Genomic DNA, 19074 nt, shown 5'->3' with positions numbered 1-19074 from the left:
GAATACACATCTACAGGACAAAGGTAAAATCAAAAGAAACTTACACCTTGAATGGATCACTGTTGATCATGCGAATTGATGAGGGTCAGACCATGGGCTGGGATTTGATACATTAGCACTCCATTAATACAAAGTAATATTATCATTTTAACTTACTTGGTGCATAGGATAGAAGTCAGCGGGTCTAGTATTTTTTGTTACACATGAATTCTACTCATTTGAATTTTATAGAAACAGTGTCTTAGTGGGTTAAATTTTAATGTACTGGATAACTCAGTGTGATGTAAAATACACATGGATACATTCATTAGAGAAAACTTGGAATTTAAGGTGGCTGACAATAGTTTCCAGCTCTCTTTCCATCACTTACACTTTGATGGATCAATATATAACAGGTTATACTATTGCTATGGTGACCCATTATGCCATGAAGATTACCATTATTTGGTTCACCAATGGCTGGGTGTTTGTGTCTTACTGTAGCATCATATAGCATCACTTGATAACGAGTGCCAGTATTGATCCTTAGTATAGCTATAGCTAAGTATAGCTGTTGGAAAAGGACTGGAAACTGTTGCCAGTGATCTTAAAATGGAGCTACAAAACTACAAGTACTAACAATCATTGATTACATGTACCTGCCCCATCAGGTGTAATTGTTCCAAGTTTGACAGCTAAAGGATAACCTGTCTCTTTGTAATAATCAACAGCATGGTTGTTACCTCCAGAGCCTACATAGAAAAAAACAAAAGCAAACCAATAAAGGCACTTTAATATTGAAACACCATATCACAGCATTTTTAATGAATATTTTTATAATTAATTATTAAACCACAGTAAACTTTTCCTTTTTCTTCTCTTCCTCCTCCCTGGCAATGTGGTATGTACAAAACAGCAATCATCATCAGTCCTCATCGTGCCATCAGACGCATAAGGCCTTACAAAACAGCAATTAACTATGGGTTTGATTCCTGTCGGGGACTCAGAATTTTTCCTTGTCCCACGCTCGTGTCATGTTGATTAATTCACGTTCACATTTCATTACCGAGCTTAAAATTCACCATCTTTATTAACTTATCAGCAATAAACTATGTTAAATTATCCCACACTCTGAGACAGTAGTGTAGGCTGCCAAGAGGCAAAATTATAGCCTGGAACAAAACTACATGTAACTGAGTCAAGAGGAAATTTATGAAAGGTCTGGGTATTGTGTCTAAAAAGATATCCAAAAATAAATTTCATCAGATAAAGTGCACAATCATGTAGTTGCACCAACCATCAAAATATCTTCTGCCACATAAGATTGTTCCATCAGTTAAGTTGAGCCACAAATTGTCTTTCAAATCACACTTTGCGCACTTCCAGCCTCTGCAAGAATTACGGACACAACAAAACCCACATGAAAATGAATCAAGGTACATTTCTCTCTAACTCTTGTAAAGTTCCTACATGACTGTATTACTAGATAACATGTAGTTTATATTGTTTGATATAACAACAATCAACTAATCAATCAGTCAATCAATCATTATTAGTAAAGAATACATTAGTCATTAAGGACAAGTAGACAATAAGGATATTTATCTTCAGTTGGAAATCATTGTTACATTACCAATGGTTCTACGTGAACTGACCTTGGAGGAACTTTAACGCCATTATCCAGTTGCAAGAGATTGTTGGCATGCCTGAAACAGTGTTACATGTAATTTATTTAAATTTTAAGCAATAGCATCTTACTATAAATCCTTTTAAATATTCTAAAATGTAACAATATCTTAAAGCCTTTTACAATTAAAAACAAGAATAAAGTGCTAAATAATCAACCATAAATTGAAGCCTGACTATAACCAGGAAACTAACAAAGCATGATTTTCTGCATACAAATATCTATACTCCCTGGTCCAACTGAACATCTTTCAGTTTAACCACACCGACCCCCCTACTGCCAAAACACACACCCCCAGAGAGTCCAGTTTGCCATTTTTTTCCATTCAATCTGTCGTGTACATAGATAAACATTGGACCTTTAGTGATTGAACACTTCTGTTGTGTTACAACACTTGCTGATTTAGTTAATGTTTGATTCACGTTTCTTGACTGGCCGCTCTAGGTGTTTCGTCATTGTAGATATCATATTTCTTAGCACATTTCAGTTTATTGGAGTCGCACGTTTAGGAGTCGCTCGTAGTTCAACTTGGAGTATTTGGAGCTGTTTTCTTTGGAGTTTCCCACGCCTGGTGCTAGATCAGATGTAAGTCGTTTTTTCTATATTTTCCTTTCTTATAGTTTTATTTGTTTTCATTTCGCTTGTTATTCCGTGATCCTTTTGTGACTCGACAATTGTCTATTCATTTCTAGTTTTTACCATAAGTGATGTATAAGCGGCTCAGCCAGCTCTTCAATAAATCTTGTTGAATCGTTATGCCCCACTTTGGTTAAGCTGGCGAACTCCGATGTATGGCACATCCAATTCGCCACATCGGGAACGTGACACAATCCCTGCCCCCCCCTCTCCCCTTCCACCCTTCAGAATTTCTAATGACCATTCATGGAGATGGTGCATGTGTGTGTATATTTTGTGGAGCTGCACAATGTGCAAACAGTAACAGTAACTACAGTGTACTGTAAAGTAAACTTTTGAGTGCTTCTGGAATTAATACACCAATTTTGATATATTAAAATTCAGCCCAACACAATAGGCCTCAGCATGAGGTTCTGGGGAATAAACCCGAAAAACTCTGTAGTTATTCCTCAGAGCCTTGTACTGAGGTCTACTGTTTTAGGCTGAATTTCAATATATCAAAATTGGTCTATTGCTTACTTGGATACCACTCTCTTTTCTCCATCCCATGATGCTACTTGGTCTTTGTAGGCTGAGGTATCAGCGGCAATAACTCCTGCAATGGCCAACTGAACCTGCATAGAAATATGATGAGTCAGCTTTGGTATTAAATATAACACTCCATTCTGGTTCCTAGATCTCAGTACTTAAAGACAACAATTACAAACATCTCCCTTACACATTCCTCCATATAAATTTAATACAACTACAACTGTACCATTCTGTAAATTAATTAATTTCCTTTCCTTAATGTGATGAGTATGCATGTGCAGTTTTCTTGTGAACACATACTTCAAATTTGCTCCTCTTATTGAAATTGATGAAATGTTACTGATTTTATTGTATAACACAGCCTTTGGAAAATAATGTATATATATGTTTGTACCGAAAAGCACAAACCTGAATCTGTCAGGCGTTTTGTTTCCTGTGATTGACAAATATGCAAACACTAAAATATTAGTAGAATTCTACTAGAGTACTAATGCAAATGCTGCAATTTGATTGGCTGAATTACTTGTACACTATTAGCCATCAGTGTGTTGTGGCTCAACATTGTCTACAAAATGGCAACGTTTTCTCGTTTCTCTGGTGTTTTGAGGAAGAGTTTAATAAAAATGTCACTTGATGATTCAGTTCCCAAGAACACTCAAGAAAGGAAGTATATGTGACTTGAAATAATTGGAAATTGCCATTTGAAAAAATATATTTTAATCAAAATTCTACAAATAACTTGAAACAACTACTAACAGTAGATATTCACTCGCGTCGATTTCTATGAAATGATCTAGTTGAGTTGGTCCTTCTCCTCATCATCATTGTTACTGACAGTAATGTATGTATTTAATTTTATGTATAATTTATGCATTTATTACTGGTTAAACTAGATGCATGAAATTTCCATGTAATACCTGAAGAGGGAGCTCAGCATTTGGCAGAGGAATGACGAGAGGATCTCCACTAGTTCCTAACACTGATAGGGAGTTGAATTCATCATATTCTACCTGTAAACCAAAACACAGAGTAACAAATTAAAATGAAAAGTATTAAAATTAGCCTTATTAACCACATTTTTAAGTTGACCGTAGTACTTAGTGTTAGTACTGTATCTTATTAGAATAAGAACTGTGTCGTATTGTTTTCTATAATAATAATAATAATAATAATAATAATAATAATAATAATAAGCTAAAAACTGGCTATCCCCTAGTGCCCCAGGACCATGGTTTGGTCTCGGCTCTAAGGACTCTAAGCAAACATTACGTGAGGACGATAATAATGATAATAATAATAATAATAATAATAATAATAATAACAACAACAACAACAACAATGTTGGATTATCTCAAAGCCAGATAAAGAGGCAAGCGTGAAAGAAGTGTTCAAGGACACGGCTGTCAATATGACGGTAGAGGGACAAAAACATCTGGGTGTGGTGATAGGTTCACGGGAATATCTAGAGGAATACGTTAGCGAGAAGGTGACCAACTGGGTCAGCGAGATTACCAAGCTGGCAGAGTTTACTCTTTCTCAGCCTCAAGCGTGTTATGCTGCTTACACCTTTGGCCTCAAGCACCGATGGACCTATTTTTTGAGAACTTTGCCTGATATTCAAGAATTATTGGAGCCTTTGGAGAATGCCATATCTAAGGTGCTCATCCCTGCAATTACGGAGCATAGGTGCACTCGGCTGGACAGGGACATTCTAGCACTGCCAGTCCGTCTAGGGGGGCTTGGCATGACAAACCCGTGTCTTGACGCAAATCTTGAGCAATCCTCCTCCATCAAAGTTACCATCCCGCTGGTCCAACAGATCATGGCTCAATCCCATCAGATGCCTGATGATTCTTTGGTCAAGCCACTACAACAGGCAATGAGGAGTGAGAGAGCAACGGTGCTCCACGACAGGGCAGAGCATATCAGAGGGGTAGCCCCACAGAATGTCCAACGGGCACTTGACCTTGCTGCGGAAAAAGGGTCATCTGTTTGGCTGACGGTACTCCCCCTTCGTGAAATGGGTTTCAATCTAAATAAGAGAGAGTTCCGCGATGCAATCAAACTGCGCTACGATTGGCCAGTTGATGATATCTCCTCCACCTGTGTATGCGGTGATACTTTTACAGTGGACCACGCAATGATATGCAAGAGAGGTGGGTTCGTTACCCGACGTCATAATGAGCTGAGGGAATTAGAAGCCGAACTCCTGAATATGGTTTGTACTGATGTTGAGATTGAGCCTGTCCTGCAAGACATCTCGGGTGAACAGCTGGCAAGAGGTTCTAATCGAGCTCCAGATACGAGATTAGATATTCATGCGCGCGGGTTCTGGGAGAACCAACGATCAGAATTCTTTGACGTGAGGGTTTGTCACCCTAATGCTGATTTGTATAGGGACCTAGAGCTCCAACAGATATACCACAATCATGAGAACGAGAAGAAGCGCCTTTACACAAGGAGGGTCTTGGATATCGAACAAGGAACTTTTACACCCCTTATTTTCACGTCAACAGGCGGCATGGGAAACGAGTGCTTGCAATACCATTCCAGACTGGCGCAGCTGATCTCCATCAAGAAAGGAGAACATTATGCTAAAACAATCTCCTGGATAAGAGCAAGGACATCCTTCGCGTTACTAAGATCCGCACTAATCTGCCTAAGAGGTTCAAGAACTAGAAGGAAAGCCTTTTGTGACTTTAAGAACATTGATATTGACGTTGAAACCCAGGAGGGAACCATTATGTAAACACTGTTGAAATAGGTCTTAATAGTTTATTTCTTTTATTTACTTTTACCTTGTAATATACCGATATTGACGTTGAAACCCAGGAGGGAGCCATTATGTAAACACTGTTGAAATAGGTTTTAATAGTTTATTTCTTTTACTTACCTTTACCTTGTATATACCAATTGTATGGAATATGTTAATTAATGTTATGATGATGATAGTAGTATTAGTATTAGTTGTAGTAACCATGATATCATGATTAGATACGGAAACATGTTTTACAGGTTTAACAGACATCAAATTATGTAAATATTATAGCATTTTGTAAAGCTTAGCTCTAGTTTTTGTCACAATAAACACATTATTATTATTAAATTTAATAAAATAATAATAATAATAATGATAATAATAATAATAAAAATAATAAAGTATCTAATGTCAGGGTTCAATTCCAAATTAAAATACAAAAACTTAGCCAAAAAAAAAAAAATTGACAGTTCAAAAGAATTTTAAATTGACAGCCATTTATGAAAAGGGTCTATACTGTACATGTATGTACAAGTACTGTCCTTTGTTTGATTACAGGTGCTAACCTCATTTTTAAGTAATGATGGTTCAAAAGAATTTTACTCAATAACAAGGTTAGTGAGGCTAATTTAAATGCATTGATTTATACAAAAAGAATTTTAATTGACAGCCATTTATGAAAAGGTTCTATACTGTACAATTGTACAAGTCTCGTCCTTTATTTCATTACAGAAACCATAATTACAATTATTTATAAACATGTCTCCCCTCTTATTGATGACTTAATTGATATCAAGTCCAAGACTGAAAAAACTGCATTTTATTATTAAGCAGCTTCTTCCCTCTGTAGGAATGTCATTGGAAGGACACCCTTCATCAGAACATGCAGTGATAAAAAAAAACAAAAACAAAAACGGTGAAAGAGCTGAGGCAGACAGACATCTACAAGTATACTGGTACATAACTTTCATTGACTTTGTAAACAAAACATATTAATTTATATAAATCAGGTAATAAGCTATTTCAAGGCCCCTTACACAAAATGAATAGCACACAAGGGCACAAAATCAACTCCCAAGGGTAGGGAGGGAAGGGTAACTGATGAGACAATAGACCACTTTCAACATATTAAAACTCAGCTTGGCAATGAGGCTTAGAGGACACAAACAAAGGAAATTGAATGACCATGTTTATTCATTTCTTTTGTTTGTGTCCTCTAGGCCTCACAATAAAGCTGCATTTTATTATTATCCAAAGTGGCCTATTAATTTGAGGCAGCAAATTATAAGCAAATGTACATACATTGTGATGTGATGCTAGGCATTTCCTGATTGCATTAAACTATATTAACAATGAAAAATAGTGTCACTTAAATATACAGACACAAACCCGACTAATTCCACCGATTCAGTTGTCCCTGGTTTTTATCTCCTAACAAAACCACATATTCTAATTAGCATGACTGATCATTTCATTATCCCTACCTTTGAATTTTCTACATCAAACCCTCCTTCAACACCTGCCAAATGAAACAAAAAAAAAGAAACACAAACTTTCTAAATAAAACAATTCTTAAAATTATACTGTCAAATGTCAATCATTGAGCACAAAGAGGGGAGTGAGGGGGCATGGGTGGGTACAGTGTAAGGTTTTGCTACCCTTCTTGAATTTTTTTCGGTCCCCAAATTTTGAAAAGGGGATTCACTCCTTGATGATTACACTTTCAGTAGCTACTCATTAATTTCTCACAGAAATTTTCATGTGTCCAATTTTTCTCTACATTGTTTGACATTGCCATAGCAACCACATTCTGACACTCCATTTAAACCAAATTTTGTTTGTGCTACAGAATCCCTTGCTTTTTCTGTAGTCTTTTGGCAGCATAATCTATAGAATCAGTTCTTTTTAGGATTATATTCTATTTGGGGAGGTGCGGTGGCCTCATGGTTAGTGCACTTGTCTCCAGACTGAGTGGTCCAGGTTCAAGTCCTAGCTCGGCACATTGTGTTGCATTCTTGGACACTTTACTCTCACAGTGCCTCTCTCCACCCAGGTGTATAAATGAGTACCTGTTTAATGCTGAGGGGTAATCTTGCACTGGACTACAGCATCCCATTCAGGGGGCAGTAGAAATACTCCTAGTCACTTAATGCTACAGGAAACGGGATAAGCTCCAGCCTGATGGACCACTTGGCATGTATGCAGACTTAACCTACTTGTACCTTTAGGTAGGTTTCAACCATGCCATCCCCACCTTGTACAATGGTCAGGATCTGAATTGGACTGTATCATATTGATTTGATTTAGCACCCCTCAAACTAAATTACTTGTGGTACCTCCAGGGACTGGGCATATATTGGAGAGGGGCACTAATATTAGGGACAAAATTTGCAACTCACCAATGGCTAATCTTGTTGGCTTTTTCTTTGGTGGAAAATCTGTACTGCTATCTGGTTCAACCTGAAGCATTGAGAGAATACATGACTTTTGATGACACTGTGCACTCAAAAGTGCATTGAAATGCAAAGCAACCTGATCTAAACTGATTTTCTTCTTAACTGTACAGCCTTTGAAGTCCGTCTCTGTGATATGAGTAGTTGAGAACTAAGCGGCACCTCCAATTAATCACAGAATCAATAGCTGCTACTAAAATAAATTATTTACCTAACAATTTTTAAAGGAGCACTACTGGAAGTTAACAACTGCCAAAGGCAATATATATTCTACCTTTGTTATTATGGGTTATTTTAGTGACCATAAATAACCATACACTTAAAACAGTGAAAGAAAAAAAAAAATGTAATCTACTAATTACTTTCTTTTTGCGCAAAATAATTTTATAACAAACAATTTTTATTTGTCATTAATTATACTTATTAGCACGAAATTATTTAGTCATTAATAAGTCACCTTACCTTCTTAACTTTCTTTAAATGCATGAAAACTCTGTGAGATGTCTTACTGATATGCAGACGAACATGTTCTTCACAAAAGCCAAGAAAAGTAGCAAGGCAAACGTAAAGCCCTCCATGACTCTCCTGTTTGACATATCAGATGAGAAAATATTGTCAGCTGTCAATGACTCGTAAAGAATTTCACTCTCAGATCCTTACGTACCGGTGAATCGAAACAGTAAATGCATTCGTCCTTGAAAACTTTGTCACCTCCTCCCGGCACACGAACAGTTGAGCTCTGTAAATACTCCATGAAGGGAAATTACAATTGGTATTGTTATCAAATTCAAAGTATTTTTTGTTTGCTGAAGTTTTGAAGTACAAAGTGAAAGAGAAAAGAGAAAAGAAGAGAAATCTTTAGGGCACTTCCGCTGACCACAATGCACCTAACGATCAATTCATATAAGCAGCATTGAACTATACATCTCATACCCAGACTCTACTCTACTCTCATATAAGCAGCATTGAACTATACATCTCATACCCAGACTCTACTCTGTTCAGCGCGAATGCGAATAAAGGTCCTTTCGCGTGAATTCAGATGAAAGCGGGAGCCCAGATGAAAGAGGGAAGAAAATTTCTAGCGTTCCGTCGGCCTCAAAATCCCCAGGGTATTTATAAGAAAAAAGTAGCCTGTGTTACAGCCGCGCGTCCGCCCCGAAATAAAGTTAAAAAAATAGTTTCCTGAAAAAAACAAAACAAACAAACAAACAAACAAACAAACAAACAAACAAACACACTTACACATTTTGCAGCTAGGAGTTACAAAATAGTAAACAGCCTGACCCTAATTAATTTTATCTCTTTTATTTTAGTCATGCATTTATATATGAGCCTCTGGCTCGGATACTGAGGGCAACCTCAATCCCACGCAATGGCTTTAAAATGAAATTGATTAATCGATCGATTGATTGATTGATTGACCCTATGGCCTTGACATTTTTTATTTTTCGTTCGATAGCCTGGGTGGAGAAGGGATGTAAGGCCAGTGGCGGATCTGGGGTAGGGGCCCGTCTCCCCTTATTTTGGGAAAAAAAAAAATCTCAAAAGGAAGAAAAGCCGGCAGGGCAAGCAAACCAACCCCACACCGCCCCCCCCCCCCCCGTTCCCTTTAGCTCAATGTCTGGATCTGCCACGGAAAGCATCCAAGGTTATTTTCTTTAATTAATATCAGATGTCACTATCATTCCCAAATTACGTCACTCATGTACAAAATGTCCGCCATCTTTTCTTAAATAGGTCAAATATACGGACACAAGAAATGTGAAAAAATTGGAATAACCTCGTCATAACTTGATCCAAAAACAGAAAATTAACCTTGAAAAACCACCCAGAATGAGATCACTTTGAGATATTAGCAAAAGGTTTGTCAGATACACACTGCAAGAAAAAGGAGACTCTGCTAATAAGGGAATTGAAACCTACCCTAAATGATAATGTTAGCAGTGAAAAGTTTTATCTTTATTAGTTTGCATCTTTCAATATGCAATTTTTTGCAGCTTCTGTCATTGTTATTGCTAATTGGTTACTTACACATCTTAAATTTAAAATGTAGTTGTTACTTCGATTCTCAACGCTCACTTCTGAAGATGCATGTCGAAACTTACGAAACGTGAAGTAAAAAGATATGGTTTTTTTTGGTTCTCAACAATACGTTTTCTTGTCATGTTTATTACCGCACTTTGTGAGTTATTTCTTGTTAAAACCACCCAACTTTGGTTGATCACTCTTTGAAAATATGGTTACAATAAAAACTTCAAGTCAAGTGACCAAACAGTTCACACAACAAAGCGTTCCCTGATAGTTTTAAGGCAAAGTCACAAGGTGTGACGTCTATAATACCTTCATTTCAGTTTTTGTAAGAAAAGATTGAAAACAACGAGGGCACTTTGCTTCCCCTCTCCCAGGCCCAAGAAAGAAAGAAAAAAGGCCACACCCTTTGGACCCGTCATGATACCTTGTAACAAATTTCCCCTCCATTGGGGTTCAATTTTATTTCCTACTAAGAGGTGCTCGCAGTATATGGATGACAGCAGCGAACGCTTGTGATTTATTTTGGCTTTATCTGATAACTGGGTGACCAGTTTTATGTTACGTTGTGAGTGACGTAAGGTAAATCGCAACAAGTTCTTCATTCTAAAAAAACTGAGTTTTTCCTCTATAGTTTAGTTCATAGTTTTTGTGTAGAGTCTTGACAGTCAACCTGTCTGAAGACAGCGTCATCCCTTTCAGTTTAGCTTGGAGAGAAACAAGAGTTGCCGACCACGAAAAAGATCAAGTTGTAAGAAAGCTTGAAGAAAGAACGCCGTTCAACAGGTGTCTTTTTCCCGTGAAATCCTACCCTGGATACTTGCATTCATTCGCTGCTGCTTCTTTAAGTTTTAATTACATTTTGCGATACCAGGTCAAGAACCTAATATCGCCAGATGAACTCTCGAATCGGATACGAAATACCTTCTTTTTTCTCAAGCATCTCAGTTGTAAGGAATCCTAAATCCTAGAATTTGAATGGCTTACGGACCGCTCACATCACCTTGCTAGAAAATCTAGGTTTTGGGTCACTTTAAACTATGTTAGCTCTGGAAACTGTGAAAAAACAACAACAAAAACACAACGAAACGCAAGAGGAAAGAGATTAATGAAAGCTAATTCTGAGCTAAAAACGTTCGTGCTTCCTCTTGAATATGCGCCGGCACTTGAATGGCTTCTTTTACTCTGCGTATTTCCGCGATTTCAAAATCTTTCGCTCTCAATTTTGGTCGTTTTATTCAAAGAAAAAAAGAAAATAACGTTATTTTCCTTCTTTGGTCGGTCCGTTTCAAAGGAAACGTTACACCTTGCCTTGAAACTAACTAAAGAACAACAACAGTCACCAATATAATGTAGCTATGTTTATTATCTACAAACGACTGTTACGTTTTATTAATAAACTGTTCCAGAAACTCTGTGTAGGCTTTTCTTTGCGGGGCTTGTGTTGGGACAAAATGGCCTGTGGAAGAACAAATGGTTGAAACTAAGTTTTGTTCAATGCCATTGCCATCTATGTCCTGTACAGGTACGTGGAGGAGAAAATTATCGAGTTTCCAAACGACTCGCAAAATATGAAGTGATAACAAACAGTTTGCGACCAGAATAATATTAAAGAGATGTACAATTAAACCTTACAAATGCCGCCAATATACTGTAATAATAAATATGGGTATTAAATCACTAGGTGGAAAGTTTTTCCCTCCAGTTGAATTTTGCCCCAAACTTTCGTGCTCTATAAAGAAACGTTTTCCTCCAAAATACTACCTCACTGAAATGGTTTCAAGCGAAAACAGGAACAAAAACAAACAAAAACCCACACGAAACTAGCGCGTGTACTTACCTCCAGGATGATTAAGAATTGTAGCGTTTGAGAAATGCTTCAGCAGGTCTTCGCTGTTTTCTGTTTTTCAAAATAAAGAAGAGCTAAATTGAAAAGGTAATTGACCAAAGGCGGAGCTTTGGGGCAAATTGTAATTCAGGATGTAAATGCCAGGGGTTCATTTGACTTTGTATGTGACACCAAAAACATGTAACTGGAGTGGTTTTTTTTTCATAGTTTATTTTATTGATACAAACATATTACAATATTGCAACAAATTACAAAAGTAGTGCACAAAAGAGGGTTGTTACAACTGATAATATTCTAATGAAAAATAGTAGGTAATGTTTACGATAGTAAACATTACAAACAATATGTTTCTCTAGCTTTGTACAAATGTATATAGCTGGGGGAAAAGGCGACATAGCAACGTAACTGGAGTGCGTTTGGTGGAGCCTTTGATGCAGTCGAGCCAAAATACCCATGGCAGGGGCGTGGCGTACATTTTTCAAGGAGTACGCACCAAAGAGAAAGTTAATCGAGTGCCCAAGGCGTGCACCCCCAAGGTTATTATTTTCCATGACTTACCATCGCCAATAATTAATTCTATAAATTTCAAGGCCTGGAAAATGAAATTCTTGAATTCCATGACTTTCCAGGTTTTCAATGACCCGTACAAAAACTGGCCATATAAGGTTAGTTAACAAGTTTCTGTTTCGCTGATTGCAAATTTGGGTAATGGTAAAGTTACAAACAATTTTGCATCCCTCTGTTTTGTATCACTCTATTTCATAGTGTGGAGTAAGATGCAAATGTTCACTAGCAGCCAGAAAACTGAGGTCACCATAATGATTTTATTTACTATATACCTTTTGGTATCACTCTGTCTGTATCACCAAACACATGTAGGGTAGGGCATGATATTGGCTTTGTGTAGTAAATACTGTGTCCTGATGACCTTGACTTGAAGGCAGCCACAAGAACGGCAAATTTAAAACTTAAAGAACCTGGAACACAATGCATTTAAAATTATGTTCTGACAGTAGAGGTCCTAGCCTGATTCTCAGGTGGTTCAGGTCACTCATGGCCAGATACTCTCTTGGAAGGGAGACAGTGTATGGCCACAAGCCACCTGGACCATCTGAGAATCAGGCTAAAGAAGTTCCTGTAAAACTGTTCTTATTATGAAATTTCATTGTCACTCAAATGTCAAACATGAAAGTTATGATCACATAACATCATGTTTAAGAAAACATGCTAAATAATTGAACATGTTTTGTGAACATGGGCAGTAACAGGCAGCAAACCAAGGCACTTGCCACAGTAAACAATATTATAATTATGGGGTTATTTATTTAATAACTTCAGGATCCTGTAAGAGATTAGGCAGTACAAAAAGGATTTTTACATTAGATAATATTGCCTCAAAAATAATTTTGTATGATTATGACCCCGTGTTTATGGTAATTATTATTACTAATTATGTAACTCATGTATAAAATAAGTTATTTCCATGTAAGGTACAAATAAAAATGTTATTGTGATATATTCTAGAGAGTCCTCACTTAGTGGTGAAGGTCTTAAGGACTTCGACTTATTTAATATCTTAATATGTATGATGCCAAAACATACCTTGTTCTCTTAATGCACAGAGAATTGATAATAGACAGGCTCCTTGACTAAAACCAAGAACACCTAATTATTGTGAAAGAAAAACAAAAATAAAAAAAAGTGAAAAAAAGCTTTCAAAATGTACACTTAATCTTGCATAAATTGAATGGTTGCAAATTTTCAAATTGTGAACTAAAAATAATTTGCACATCCTAATAGTAACAAAAATACATGAGTAACAAGAGGGTCTAGTTGTTCAAAAGGACTGATTATACAATCAGGTCACAGTACAGTGGATCACACCTGGAAAGTGATTCATCCAATTATCAACTGTTTAAACACCAACCAGGTCAGCACAAAATAGTAAAAAAAAAAGGCAAAAAAATTACTAAAAAGGCAAAGAAAAAAAAACAGAGAAACAAATTAAGAAAGAAAAGAAAAAGCATACTCCATAAACAAGCCAAAAAAAAAAAAAATTAGTTCATTTGTTCAACCACATGCCAGGTCTCCTCAGATGAAGTTTACTTCAACTTTAAAAACTGAGAGAAATGCTTTTATTATAAACTATCCCAGGGTGTGATTTTGTACTCTCTCCTCTGCAGAGCTGGAGGTTCTGGTGCTCATGATAGAAACCATTCTGCAAGGTGTCAGAGTGCAGGTGCAAAAGTTTAAAGATCATATGATCCATGTTATTCGCACTCACATCTCTCAGGAAGCTCTCCCTACATGAGAAACCACCTTTTGAGTCTCCATAGAGGAGAGAGATTTTATACAATGTGACTGAAATTATGAAACCAATATATATTATAGTAATTGTACAAATATATTAATAATTTACCTACCATCAAATGGTCCCTGCAAAAATCATAAAAGAATGGTTTTAATGAGAAAAAGACATTAAAGAAGGAATTGTACTGCATAAAATAAAACATATTTTTTAACAAAATATTTGTAGAATTATTCTGTATAACTAGAAAAGCTCAGACATGAAATAACAGTCAAACATAGGGTATGTAAAATGCACCAAATATGAGGGATGTCTGGCGAAAAGAATGAAATTTCACTGGAAAGATTTTTTTGTTTTGCTTAATTTTTTTTTTTTTTTTTTGGACACAGGGTAGGGGGAGCTACTAATTTGTGTTAAGAAATGGTTGACCTAATCTGTGAGATATTACCATATTTTTATCAATACATAATTACCTGGTTAACAAAAGTTGATTTGACAAGTTCAATTGATTCATCATAACCTTTAGAAACATCAGAAGGTCTAAGAGGGTCATATGTGTCATCTTCTTTTGAAAACCACCAACCATATTCATCTGACCCTGAAGAGCAAATAAAGAGATGTTTTTGGTAACAACATTCCTGAACTATATTCTTAAGGCAAAAGGCTCATGCAATTTTGAGAGAATTTTCAAATATCACATCTACACAAACAGTGGAGGCACAGTGGCCTCATGGTTAGTGCGCTCACCTCTGGATTGAGCTTTCTCAGGGCTTGAACTGTGCTGTGTTCTTAAGAAAGACACTTTACTCTCACTGTGCCTCTCTCCACCAAGGTGTAAAAATGGGTGGCGGTAAATTTAACACTGGGGGTAGCCCAATGATGGACTAGTATCATCCCATCCAGGGGGAATACAAAGACTCCTCTGGAGTCATTTCATGCTACTGAAACTGGAGATAAGCTCTGGCCTGATGGGCCACTTGGCTTGTATGCAGACTATACCTACACCTACACGAACAAGCTTTTTTATTGTATTTAAAGTAAAAATGTCAAAGTAATTAAAGTAAAAATGAGTGCTAAGTTTCAGAGAGAAATCAATGTATTTCATATTTAATTTTATTATATACCTTCTTTTATAGAAGCATCATCATCGGTATTGTTTTTTGGTATTTTGTTTGGTGCAGTGATGTACACTGTTAAACAAATAATTAAAAACAATAACTAAAAAAGTTTCAAATCCTTCTTAAAATATAATCAGTTTCCAGTCTTAACTATTGGATCAAAGAAGTCTTACTCTAGACAGTAGTTAGGTCACATACCAAATTCAAGAGGAAGTTTCTTTAGCCCTTTTCTGAAAGCACCAAGTTTCTCCTTGCAGGTCTGGCCACTCTGCCTGAAAGCCAAAAAAAGAGGTAAACAGCAATGACAACAAAAATAGAGAAACAAACAAAAAATAGTGATAACAAAAACCCAGTGTGGGGTTATTGAGACACATCATGTACATATATATTAAATAATAATTATGACCATTTATTTATTCGTTCGTTTATTTACTTATTTATTCATTTATTTATTTTTATGCAAACCATGTATAACCAAGTATTTATCAGGTGTCAGTTAGTCTTAGGCCTTAACCCATGTGACCCATCCCACCCTTCACTATATCGAAACATTTTCGTTTTCGAAGGTTTTCGTCACACTACGTTTTCCATCCCTCCAGAGCAGAAGTTGCACAAAACTGAAGAAAAAATCAATGATAATTTCTTAGTCGCTAATAGGTAAAAAGGTAAAGTCTGCATACGAGCCAAGTGGCCCATCAGGCCGGAGCTTATCCCGGTTTCTGTAGCATGAAGCGACTAGGAGTATTTCTACTCCTCCCTGGATGGGATGCTAGTCCATCGCAGGGTTACCCCCAGCATTAAGTTCGCCAGTACCCATTTATACACCTGGGTGGAGAGAGGCACTGTGAGAGTAAAGTGTCTTGCCCAAGAACACAACACAATGTCCCCGGCCAGGGCTCGAACCCGGACCGCTCGATCCGGAGACGAGCGCACTAACCATGAGGCCACCGCGTCCCCCTAGTCGCTAATCTACAAGGAACTAAATTCTGACTTAGGATCATGAACGTCACATGCGAAACCCCTAACTGTTATGTGGCAGAGAGTAAGTTTATATATTTACCTGTATCCGTGAAGCACGAGTATCTATGTATAAGGAGAGAACATATATTGAAACTGTCAGCCATGCCCTCAAATCATACCAGCGAAAGATAGACTAGTTAAGAACAGAAAACTATTTAATATGTTTTTGAGACCGACCCTCAAGCTTTCCGCCGCCATTTTATTTTACCGCTGTTTGTGAACGTGGGTACCACAGGCTCAGTCTTTCCACAGTCTATTCCTTTTGGTATCACGGGCTCAGTGATAACAAAGCAAACATGGCGGACGTGTCGGCAGAGAACGTAGAATTGTTAGTGTTTGATCTTGCGGGTACAACTGTGGATGACTCTGTCGAAGGAGTACCACTCGTTGCAGTTGCTATGAAGGAGACGTTTGAAAAGCATGGTTATGACATCGATGCGGAAATCGTCAATAAATATCGCGGGATGGAGAAGAGGGAAGCAATTCAATGTATTTTGAACGATTTGCACAAGCAAAGCAACACGACTCCAAACAACGATGTCGAAGTTATATTCAAAGATTTTAAATATTTCCTGAACAAGCATTTATCATCGATTAGAAACGAAATTCCGGGGACGACCGACGTTTTTCGCAAGCTGAAATCAGCTGGAATGAAAATTGCTGTTGGCAGTGGCTTCCCTCATAGTGTTGTCGAAGCTATCGTATCCACCTTGAATTGGACGGAGCTGGTGGACTACCTTTCTAGCGCTGAAAAGGCGGGCCATGGAAGACCTCATCCCGCGATGATCCTCTCTGCCATGAAATTTTTCGGCATAAGTGATCCACGCTCAGTGGTGAAAGTTGGAGACACAAGGATCGATGTACAGGAAGGCAAAAACGCAGGGTGTTGGACTGTGTCAGTTCTAACTGGAACACAAAGTAGAGAGTTTATCAAGGAAAGTAATCCGGATTTTATAATCAACAGTATTGCGGATTTACCTGATATTTTGCCAAACGGCAAATTCCAATTTCAATCTTGATTGACTGTTCTTTTTGTACCCTGCGATACAGTGGTTCCCGGCTTCTCTTTCTGCTCGGTCAGAGACGAGAGGTAATCTCTGCTCACAATCTCTCGATTTTCTATCATAATATTGTGTTGTGCTTTGCCATGCAAAGCGTTAACATGCAATCAAATTTTAAGTTTTTTTTCGGGTCAAATGTGGCAAATTACTAGACTACGAGTAGTCTGTTTTTGTTTCTGAAAACCTCTGCGCGCGGAACTCGGTTACGATTATGCAAATTAGGGAAAGTAACGAGGAGGTGCAATGTAGATAAAAACTAAACTTCTCGCAGGCTAGGAAAAGAAAGAGACTGCTCGCAGTTGCCACATCAGCCTGAAAAGAAAGAGACTGCTCGCTGCCAATTGTACTTTTTAGCCAATTGCAGGGCAGTAGATATTCTCGGCAGTCTCACAAATGGACAACGATTTGAATTCTTTCTTTCATGCGTAAGTTTTAAATCTGTAAAAAACAAAATCAAAAATCAGTATTATTAATTTATTCGTCCTCGGTCGTGGACGGCGGCTGATTAAACGATCGAGTGATTCCAGGCACAGGTTACCTCTCGTCGTTCACCGTGCAGAAAGAGAAGGGAATCTCTGCTCGCAAGGTATTATTTTTGGAGTCATATGTATGAATTTGTTGTTGTTTTTTTTTCTTTTTCAAAAATATTCAGACTGCAGACTAATCTTATGTAGCTGAGTATACTATTTCAGGGCGTTTTCCATTCGATTACAAGTTTACAAACAAATCCTAATTCAATTCGTGAAAGTTTAGAAGAACTAGAAGAAGCTTTCGAAACACTCGCCTGTAGCTCGTATTCCCTTAGCATTTCTTGGTCTCCCAAACGTTCTCTCGTGCTTATGTGCAATAGAAAGACAGGAAAAGTTTTCTGTTTCTTAACTAACGTTGCGTTGTAATTAACAAAAGAACTACTCATTTATCCACAGACGCATTATGGAGTTACATGATTTTTTCATCTTTTCATTATCTAGTGTGAATCTTCTTACCGCCGGCAATTTAAAATAAATGGCAAATCGCGCTGGACATCGGGCGACAGTATAAGCGATGACGAACGACATCAGAGCTTAATGAAGGCAAACTTAGAAATAAATGCCACATTCTCCCGCTTGTACTAAATTGCATTGTGAAGGTTGGTGTGTTTTCTTAAGTGGTGTAATTCATCCTAATTAATCGCTGTACTCGCTGTACCGAACTGTAAACATTTAGTTTTAAAAACTAGTGGTGTACTATATCATTAATATAACGCGATGGAGACTGTCAAATAAAGAAAGCAAGACGAGAGAACAACAGTTTCGGCAGTGTATACACTTTAGAAGTGCGCAGAGATTTGTCCTTGTTCGAAAACCGTGTTGCGCGAAAACAAACATAAAAAAGCAATACATACATGCATGTACAAGAAACCTCGAAGGTTCCATTGTTCGAAAGGGGTTTGCTTACGAGCAGAATTGCAGAGTTACAATCCGTTGGCGATTGTCTGAAATACGTCAACATAGACACCGAAAACCTCAACAATGTTACTCAGCCCAATGAAGAGGATTTGAAAGAAATCGGAATTAAGTTGGTTCGACATCGGAATAATAATAAAAAAAAAAGTATCAAGGCTATAAATCACAATATTTCAACAAGAGCGTGGATGACGAGGC

The 19074-nt window shown here is 37.4% G+C and overlaps 3 protein-coding genes across 3 annotated transcripts in view; 1 reads left to right on the top strand and 2 right to left on the bottom strand.

The window, feature by feature from the left end:
• Positions 1-9573, bottom strand: part of LOC145481842 (ubiquitin carboxyl-terminal hydrolase 5-like) — a 24199-nt gene extending 14626 nt beyond the window's left edge. Inside the window, exons 1-11 of the mRNA XM_081460395.1 lie at positions 8984-9573; positions 8709-8931; positions 8507-8629; positions 7991-8051; positions 7076-7110; positions 3751-3843; positions 2822-2916; positions 1635-1685; positions 1277-1368; positions 639-731; positions 1-10 (exon numbers count right to left, since the gene is read on the bottom strand). The exon at positions 1-10 is cut by the window's left edge and continues 85 nt beyond it. Of these exons, the coding sequence (XP_081316521.1) occupies positions 1-10; positions 639-731; positions 1277-1368; positions 1635-1685; positions 2822-2916; positions 3751-3843; positions 7076-7110; positions 7991-8051; positions 8507-8629; positions 8709-8798 (743 nt within the window). The 5' untranslated portion in view covers positions 8799-8931; positions 8984-9573. The remainder of the gene's footprint in view (positions 11-638; positions 732-1276; positions 1369-1634; positions 1686-2821; positions 2917-3750; positions 3844-7075; positions 7111-7990; positions 8052-8506; positions 8630-8708; positions 8932-8983) is intronic.
• A 621-nt stretch (positions 9574-10194) lies between these two features.
• Positions 10195-16627, bottom strand: LOC145481820 (esterase OVCA2-like). Its single transcript, XM_081460363.1, has 10 exons — positions 16548-16627; positions 16411-16433; positions 15549-15622; positions 15357-15422; positions 14706-14830; positions 14348-14360; positions 13527-13589; positions 12764-12901; positions 11916-11975; positions 10195-11534 (listed from the first exon to the last, which is right to left on the bottom strand). Exons 1-10 carry the CDS (start codon positions 16566-16568, stop codon positions 11458-11460), a joined length of 660 nt encoding a protein of 219 aa, XP_081316489.1. The 5' UTR covers positions 16569-16627; the 3' UTR covers positions 10195-11457.
• Positions 16628-16637: 10 nt separating this feature from the next.
• LOC145481819 (phosphonoacetaldehyde hydrolase-like) lies at positions 16638-17725 on the top strand. The gene has a single exon (XM_081460361.1). The coding sequence runs from the start codon at positions 16667-16669 to the stop codon at positions 17387-17389; it is 723 nt and encodes a 240-aa protein (XP_081316487.1). The 5' UTR covers positions 16638-16666; the 3' UTR covers positions 17390-17725.
• Positions 17726-19074: the final 1349 nt, after the last annotated feature.

The sequence above is a fragment of the Orbicella franksi genome, chromosome 3, assembly GCF_964199315.1.
Source record: "Orbicella franksi chromosome 3, jaOrbFran1.1, whole genome shotgun sequence".
NCBI classification, from domain to species: Eukaryota; Metazoa; Cnidaria; class Anthozoa; order Scleractinia; family Merulinidae; genus Orbicella; species Orbicella franksi.
Note: the sequence above shows the minus strand (reverse complement) of the source record. Positions and strands in the feature narration are given on the sequence as shown.

Excerpts from the sequence above, each read along its gene's own strand:
- LOC145481820 (XM_081460363.1), bottom strand. The coding sequence starts at position 16,568 with ATGGCGGCGGAAAGCTTGAGG. Across the intron at positions 16,434-16,547 it reads TGGCGGCGGAAAGCTTGAGG|ATACTCGTGCTTCACGGATA; the intron begins GTCGGTCTCAAA and ends CCTTATACATAG. Across the intron at positions 15,623-16,410 it reads CTCGTGCTTCACGGATACAG|GCAGAGTGGCCAGACCTGCA; the intron begins GTAAATATATAA and ends TTTGGCTTTCAG.
- LOC145481819 (XM_081460361.1), top strand. The coding sequence starts at position 16,667 with ATGGCGGACGTGTCGGCAGAGAACGTAGAATTGTTAGTGTTTGATCTT.